This window comes from Cottoperca gobio, chromosome 5 (assembly GCF_900634415.1).
Source record: "Cottoperca gobio chromosome 5, fCotGob3.1, whole genome shotgun sequence".
Classification (NCBI taxonomy): Eukaryota; Metazoa; Chordata; class Actinopteri; order Perciformes; family Bovichtidae; genus Cottoperca; species Cottoperca gobio.
Window position 1 is genome coordinate 6,210,215 of NC_041359.1, and position 8,880 is coordinate 6,219,094.

An 8,880-nucleotide genomic window follows, 5' to 3' on the forward strand; every position below is an offset into this window, starting at 1 on the left:
TCGCTTGCTAACTACTTTTCACGCACTCTCACTTGCAAAACATTGTGTTCAAGTTACAGCTGCCTCAATTCACATACTGTATATATACAGCTAAATATATATATATATATATATATATATATATATATATATATATATATATATATATATATATATATATATATATATATATATTATATATCGTTGTTAAGTGTACATTTATTTAATATAAGACTGCCTGTGCCTAATGGTAATAATTCATTACTGAAGATGGGAGGACAAATATTAAGCTCAGAAAGAAAAAGGATTGTTGAACAAATAGGATAGCCTATAATTAAAACAGAATGTATAGGTGTCACTGTGAGACCACTTTAATTGTTTGTAATTGTCTTCAGTTGCACCCTCACAGTAATTTAGATGGCACAATTATCTCGTGCTGTGCTGTATGTGTCGTTAATGAGCTGCTGCTGCTGCACACTTTGTCCCGAGTATATGGCCAGATGGTTTATAATTACAGGGACGTAATACTACACACCCACCACTAGAGGGAGCTAGTCCACCGGACAACTACCGGAAGTTGCAGCTTCTATGTTTGAGTTTTTGCCGGGTTTTGCAGTTTTTTGTCTTCACATCCCATCTGATCTGCCTACTTCATGAACACGTCGGTTATGAGTGTTGACAGCAGACTTGTGGATTTGAGCAACAGCCTCGAGAATGTTCCTGTTTTAATCGAGCGGAGTTCAGCCGCGCGGACGTTTCCTGAATTTCAGGTAACGTCACGTAGCACGTCGCTCTGTAGTTGAACCTCATGAGTCATTTTGCTAGAGGCGTGTTGTAAGAGCATAGACTTTATAAAATAGTGTAAGAGCATTAGCTTAATCTATTTAGCTACATAGATGCGTAATAATCTGTGAGTGTGGTGGAAGTTACACATACCTACAGACCGGTTCACTGTTATTGTCTCTATGAAGTCTTGTCATAGTAGTTGGAAAAATACAAGTATTACTAACATTAAAAAAAGGCTCCGTTTTTTGTTTTTTTTACTTTATTAATAACAGTCAAATTAAACAACTAAAAATAACATGAATAAGTTTTAAGAACAAAAAGAGGAAACAGTGCCATGAATTACGTTATGAGTTATGACATAAAATAAATGCAATAAATAAATTGTGCAAGAAGCTTTTTAAATTAAATAAAGACACAATAATACATAGAAAGAGGAAATATTATTTAACCAAGTGGCACAGATTATTGGGAATTGGAAATTGCCAAAAAATAATAAACTGTTGGATTAAAAAACTCATAATTGTTGAGTGATTTCCAAGTTAAAATAAAATATGACTACCATAAAGCATGACCATTTGATATGTCTTTTTAGATAAAAAAAAAAAAACATTCATGTACTATTATATCTTCATTGAGATTATGAAGATATTGTGATGCTGCTATTTTTTAGAAACCACAAGACATGCTCAAACTTCAGAAAAAACACAAGTTTAAGTGTAAATATTTAATAGTGATTTAATAATAATTTCCCCTGCATAGCAAGATAGAAGAAGAAACTAGGCCCTATGTCTTCTGAATAGAATAGCTTTAGGGATGTCGCTAATACTCTGCAATACAAATGTCTGTTGACATGTGTTTGAAAAACACGAGATAATAGATATAGATATCATTTTAATGCATTTTATTTATGCTGCCATAGTTGAAAGAAAAATCTCAAAGTCTTACTTAAACTGTTCCAGAAAAGCTGTGGCGAAAATTAAACCAAAAGCTGGTGGTGATCAACTCAAATAAAATGCATTGTTTTACCAGCAGGTGGCAGCAAATCATTACAGGACACAAATCCTCTGACTACAGTACAGCCAAAAGAACTGCCTCTGTAGAACCGAAAGAGTTGTCCCAGTTCACACTACTTTCCTCCTGATGCTCAAGAAGACCGTTCTGACTGATTATAATGCAACCAGTCCAACACTTCCTTCATCAGCCTCCGTCAGCATCATCGATAAATGTCATGAAGTAAAACTATAAGTGTATGCAGTAATGTGGTTGTTTAAGTAAGTTTATTGGTTTTAAGTTGGAAGTTGCAAAGCATTGTGACATGTGCTCTAAAACATGTTTGCCATGAATTTAAATACAATTAAGTCTGCAACTAACTATTCTTTTTATCAATGAATGTATCTGCCTATTATTTTCTTGATTAATCTTGGGGCTGGGCGATAATTTGTTAGGATAATTCATCATTCAAAATCATATATCGAGATTTCAAGATAGAAAATTAAATTGTCTAAAACTCACATTTCTCAGAAAATCTGAAGTGTAATATTTTAAGGGAATATTATTTGAAGGTTGTGGTTTTGTTTTTACATCACACTTTACTTTACCACTCAATGAGATTAACTAACTGGACTTCAACTGGCAACCTTCCAGCCATAAGCTTCTCCAACCTTTAAGCTCCACTGTCCCAGACTACAATCGTGCATACAGCTCAGGACTTAAACATGGTGGAGAGTTAACTGTAAAGGTCCACTTGGAACCCAAATGTCAGTTAAAATAAAAAAATAAGTAATGTCATATATCATTCAGCTTTTTGTGTCAACTCCTGTGTGCCACACACACACCTTCTGCTCATGGGAATACCCCAGTGTAGTTAAGGTATTGTCTTAAACTGATTCCTCTGTATTTGTGTGCATACCTTTTAATCAGTCAGTGTACAGCTGGAAATTATTTATTTTTCTCTATAATTTCCCTTGAAACTGTTATGTTCGTTTTGCACTAAAGTTCTTAATTAAAAAATACATTTCATATATGAAGTTTTTTCCACAGAGTATACTAAATAGACTTTATTATGTGGATATTTCATATAAACTATTTATTTATTGAATTTAACAGAGCATATCAACAGAAGATCTGTTTATTGTTTCAGCTGTAAATTGAATATTTGCAGGAATTATGGGCATTTTGGCCCAATATCTTTTCAACTCTTTTTGTTCTTGCAGTTTATGTGTTTTTACAGTTTTAAACTTAAACTTGAACTGCTCTTTGTTGTCATTCATCAGTATTCCCCAGATAGTGTTGACGGACCAGGATGCACTATTGACCCCAGTGAAGTCACCCTTCCTGGATGCTCCTGCCTTTCCCACTCCTGCTTCACTGAGAGCTGCTCCTGCCTGCAGACACATGGGCAGGCGTACAAAGGCACCGGCGCACTGCTGAACCTTAAGAGAACAGACTCCGGTTACTGCTCACCTGTGTTCGAGTGTAATGCCCTCTGCACCTGCAGCGATGCCTGCTCTAACCGGGTGGTGCAGAGAGGGCTGAGACTCAGGTTGGAGGTTTACAGCACCGAGATCAGGGGCTGGGGAGTGCGGACACTCGAGGCGATCCCACATGGGACGTTTGTGTGCGAGTATGCGGGAGAGGTGATCAGTTTTGAGGAGGCCAGACGCAGACAGCTGGCCCAGAGATCTGAAGAAAATAACTACATCATTGCTGTCAGGGAGCATGCCGGTACAGGCTCCATCACTGAGACATTTGTGGACCCTGCCGTGGTGGGAAACATAGGCCGCTTTCTCAACCACTCCTGCCAGCCCAACCTGCTTATGCAGCCAGTCCGGGTGCACTCTGTGGTGCCTCGGCTGGCGCTGTTTGCCGGACGGAACATTGACGCGCAAGAGGAGCTGACGTTCGACTACTCAGGAGGATACAGTAACCAACCTCCTGTAGAGCTGTGCACACAAAGTGACGCTGCCACACAGGCCAGTGGGACACATGGGCTCCAGAGGAAAGAGTGCCACTGTGGTGCCAACAACTGTGTTCACTTCCTTCCATTGGATTTATCTATTATCCACGCAAATAGTTGAAATTTCATATCACGTCTGTTTTCATCTGTTTATCAAAGAGATGAATTTGTTTTTCTAAATGATGGCCAACATCTTCTATCCCAGTATAGGTCAATTCATATCTTAATAAGGTTTTCTGGTCATTCAATAAATAAAGTTACACAACACAAGTTTTTCATAGCCAATCAACATAACTGTCTATCTAGTTCAACTATGTATGTCTAGCTTTATTTCTGGTTTCCCTAACATTTTGCTTAATTCAACCCCTCATTGGAACAAGACAATGCAACTCATCAATGGCTCCATAAACACAATCAGCTGCATGAGTCATGTCTCAGCCGTCATTGTGAGGTTCCCCCGGTGTCTCCTGAGCTCCCACTCAATGTAAGATGATGCAATAAAAACTAAGTCTCAAGGCAAGAAAAACAAGTTTTATTCGTTTGAGAGAGTGCACTTGTTGACATTCCTGTCTCTTCTCTCACTTGTACAATCCGTTTCATCCATCAGGGGATGCTTGTTCTGTATATTTCCCACCAGATTTAAAGTCTTGCAGCTGTCATCTTGTTCCGGCACAATTAAGTCCCATTTCTCACACAACGCATGAATCAGGAAGGAGCAGAAGTATCATTTGCGCTGAGGGACATACATGGGAGTAACGATGTTCAATAGTTTTTTTTTAAATAGCCACATAGGTTACAGAAAGCTGCCAACGCTCTTTGCAATATGATGTCATGTCAGTCAAAAACAAAACACCAAAAACACTCAGTTAAAGTACGAGCTGTCTTATGCTTCCATCAACTTGACATTTATTTTACGTATTCTTGCAATGCGGCCTCCCATTGTACTGTAGATATTCTCAGATTCTCATTTCACTCAATCCCCCATGGTGGTGCGACCAATTACAAAGGGCCAGGGGGTATTTTTTTTATATAGAAACAGACTTTATTCCCCTGTGAAGGGAGTGGCGAAGGTGTCCCACTTCAGTGTGACCGACCATTCTGAAATCAGGACCTTCTCCGTTCAATCTGCCCCGTTTCTAGTCTAGACCTGCTTTCATCTTATTAATATCCACATCTGGGTTAATTAGGATGGAGATCGTGTTTTATCCAGTAATGGGACCAGTGCTTCAGCCTCACGGGGCCTGAGAGAGTTGAAATGAGGGGGGGGGGGGATGGAAAGTCCTCTGCGATCGGAGACTGCTGTCAAGTTGATTGGTTTCCATGTGACCCAGTGGAGAAGCAAATGGTGTTATTTTGACCCATATTTTCATGTTTTCAAAATGGGCTGTTCTTTGCATTCTACCTTATCTGATCTACATTCAGGAATTAAACATTTTAATTTAAAGGAATAGTTTAATATTTTAGGAAATACTCTAATTCACTTCAATTTAAAGGGCTTACGAAATGATAAACATGAATTTCTACGGATGATAGTAAATGCTATTTGTGTTGTAAAATGATGTGTTATTTATGACACAATTATCGCAGTATTTAATAAATCATGATTTAGTATGTCGACCACCACATCGCCGCTACCGGAAACACCCGACGCCCTGTTCTGACGTCACAAGTAGAAAACAGTCCAACAGTTGAATACACAGGCAGCACGGCAGACGTGGCGATGTCGGACTCTGGCTCGGATATTTCGACAGAATCGAGTGACAGTGAGTCGTCAATAGACTCGTTGCACCTTCAAGAAGAGGAGTTTATTGAAGAGGATGCCGGTGTCGTGGATTTAGATCATGCAGGCGAGTTCAACGTGGTGGAAACAGAGCAGCGCGAGACACAGTATTCAAGATGGAGACACAGACGGGAGCGAACATGCGGATGACGGTGACGGTGACGGTGATCCTGGATTTGGCGGAGATCCTATGCGACAACAGAACACAGACAGGTATATACATTTGACTATAGTTCATAGAACTTCCCAATAAATAGTGAATACATCATAATAAAACGTAACATTATCCTCGATCGTAAATAGATCGATAGCTATCGTTAGCTTGCTAGCGAGAATTGTTATGAACCCGACTAGTTGTCCGCAAATTTCTCGATCGCTAAATATTCAATTATTTCTTTACTTTGACACATCGACGTCTGTAAAGCTTAATTACTTGATTCTTTCTCGAAGTTTCTGCGGTTGAGGTTCTATCGTTGTGTCTGATGTCAAACGTCATTTATTACGAGGCTGTATATAAAGCATTAGCTATTAGCTAACAAACAGACCGGAGGACAGCGCTGGTTTATAAAGTATAGTCTGTATACTGACCGTCTCACCTATAGTGCTTACGAGCCTGTTGTCAAACACAGGCATATAAATAGTATGAAATTAAGATGACGTTAATATTGGCCTTTTTTCTGGATATTGCATATTGTGTACATGTCCTTACCATTCTTCTTTTGTACATTTAGGTGTACATGTGAAAACTGTACAATTATGGAAGCAATTGAAGAGCTGCTGCCAAGAAAAGGATGTCATGGAGGAATTTAATGAATATGAGGGACATGGTGCAAACATAACCTGCATAACAGATCACCCAGGATTCAAATCAAAGTGTCTGGATGTTTGGTTGCAGACAGCCTACCAAAGGTATTCGAAGAGGGACAGACAACAAGCAGGTGATCAGCCACATAATGAGTAAGTTACTTGTGTGCAGAAATGTGTAGAGCTCAGAAACTTTGATATATTTATGGGGAGGTCACTCTGGCAGTCACAGAATAAATAGATAAATAAGGTTGAACCATTGACATTTATTATCTTGTATGTTACAGAATGTATCACTATGTGGCATACCGCCGGTGAGCTTCTGCTGGGGCATACTTGTTAAGAACCACAGAATGCCATCATGTGCCATTCAAAAGATCTGTGCTACGTTTCTATCTGACAACTACACGTCGTTCAAGTATCAGCACTTTATTAGAGTCAATAAAAAAACACAATGTCAGTTCAGTGATTGAATCTGCTTCTATACAGCACAACAGCGTCCCTCTTGTTTGGTTCTTCCACCGACTGCTGAGTGGATCTGGGACTTCCAAAGGTTACTCATCAACATTGTCTTGGCACAATTCTAGAGTCTCAGTCAAGAATTCAGTAACGTACTCTGCAAAAAATATGTTTTATAATCAAGCATTATATATATATGTGTGTATATATATATATATATATATATATATGTATGTATGTATGTATGTATGTATGTATGTATGTATGTATGTATGTATGTATGTATGTATATATATATATATATATATATATATATATATATATATATATATATATATATATATATATTATGATGCTGACCTTTGGAACAACCAACCTGGATTGGAACTTGCAGTCCAGCTGACCTGACACGTGGTCGCGCCTGCATGGACTTGTGGTGTGTCCGTGGAGGGGGATCCGTCTGCACAGCAATTTCTTTCTGATATGTCTGAAATGTACAAAACACAACTTTACTAATAAATCTTTCAAACCAGCTTGAAATTGTATTGCATGTTTATACATGTCTGCGTAAAGAAACTATCTAATAACATTCATAATAAAAGATGTGGTTGAATTGATTGAGAAAGCAATGATATCAAATTAAACAAATATATGAATTATGTACATGCATGTGGTGATTGTATGTTTAACACGTCATATGCAGGTCTCCTGGTACTACAACTGTAATGTACAGATGACGTACAGTCTGTATACTTACTGGTGTACACACAGCTTCCTCCCCAGTGTGGATGTCCAATAGATGGTCACTGATCATACAGGTATCCTCAGTTCTGTCAGTGGCTTCATTCACCAATGTTTCAATACCTCTGTAATAATAGGGTGATAGTTAAAAGTTAAATAGACTCACACTTTTACTTAAACTACAGAATAAAATGGGGAAGCCTGTTATAAACATTGAATCTATACTTAATTAAGCTAATGAAGTGTAATTAGCTAAAGTTATTAATACTACAAACAATAACACAGATATTGGCTAAGGGTGTAGATAGATACTTTATTCATCCTGAGGGAAATTTAGGAAACATTTACATTACAGTTTACATTTGTATATCAACTCGTTACATACAGTAGGCCCAGACCGATTATGGCTTTATGCGTGAAACAATAAATAAACAAGTAGCACTTTTTCGTCGTCTCTTTGGTGGAGGACTCTGCATCGGCGGACGTGTTTGAGTCGGCGTGCTGGCTTGTGCTGGCTGGGGTCTCGGCCGTATTGTAGGCACAGCATCTGCGTTCAGTTTTAAATTATTTTTTAATCGAATTTCCTTGGCGAGCATAGTTTGTTCGAAACACGATCTCTCAAAGTGCTGCCCACAAATCGTCGGTTTCATCGACACACTTGTCTTGTCCATAAACGCAACATTTTATCCTCTTTTGGCCACACAAAGCTAGATATGGAGACGGCCCCACATCCCCATACAACACATCACTTCACAATTATCCTTGGCGATCAGTCCATTCTTTCTCGTAATAATTGACAGCAGTCTTTGCTGGACGCTTCAACGCAGACGAACACTGGCGGCGGCTGTATTCTACTTGCGGCGGCTGTGTTCTACTTGTGACGTCATCGTCCGAACATTGCCGAAGTGGATGCTCTGGGCGCAGCGATCGATTGTTGTTAACGGAAGTCATTTTTCTGCTGTTATGATCGTGATTTATTACGAATACATCAATATTAAAAATATATATATGGCACATTTCACAATAGATATGCAACCTCTATCATATACCAAGGCCAATAACACTGATGAAATATCATTTCGTAGGACGTTTAAATGTTTTTATTGTGAAGCATAATTTTCAATAGATAACAAAACATCACAGCTGTGCTTCTTTTCCATATAAACAAACATTACGTCAAAACAGAAAAGAACGCGTTATGATTAATAAAATAATATAAAATAAAATAAATTAAAACAATATTAATATGATAATTAATGAATACGTTTCCAGTCTTTATGCTAAGCTAAGCTAACCAGCTGCTAGCGGTAGCTTCATATTAAAAATGGCAGTCATCGAAGTGGTATAAATTGTCTCATCCAACTCTGAGCAATAC

At 38.3% G+C, this 8,880-nt stretch overlaps 1 protein-coding gene across 1 annotated transcript; it reads left to right on the plus strand.

Annotated features, from left to right (window-relative positions):
• The first annotated feature begins 527 nt into the window (after positions 1 to 527).
• On the plus strand, positions 528 to 4,643 carry setmar (SET domain and mariner transposase fusion gene). Its single transcript, XM_029432045.1, has 2 exons — positions 528 to 749; positions 3,039 to 4,643. The coding sequence occupies exons 1-2, from the start codon at positions 633 to 635 to the stop codon at positions 3,840 to 3,842; spliced, it is 921 nt and encodes a 306-aa protein (XP_029287905.1). The 5' UTR covers positions 528 to 632; the 3' UTR covers positions 3,843 to 4,643.
• The last annotated feature ends 4,237 nt before the right edge of the window (positions 4,644 to 8,880 follow it).

Bases quoted from the DNA above. Each gene is read 5' to 3' on its own strand.
- setmar (XM_029432045.1), top strand. From the start codon at position 633: ATGAACACGTCGGTTATGAGTGTTGACAGCAGACTTGTGGATTTGAGC. The intron at 750-3,038 runs GTAACGTCACGT...GTCATTCATCAG, and splicing joins GGACGTTTCCTGAATTTCAG to TATTCCCCAGATAGTGTTGA.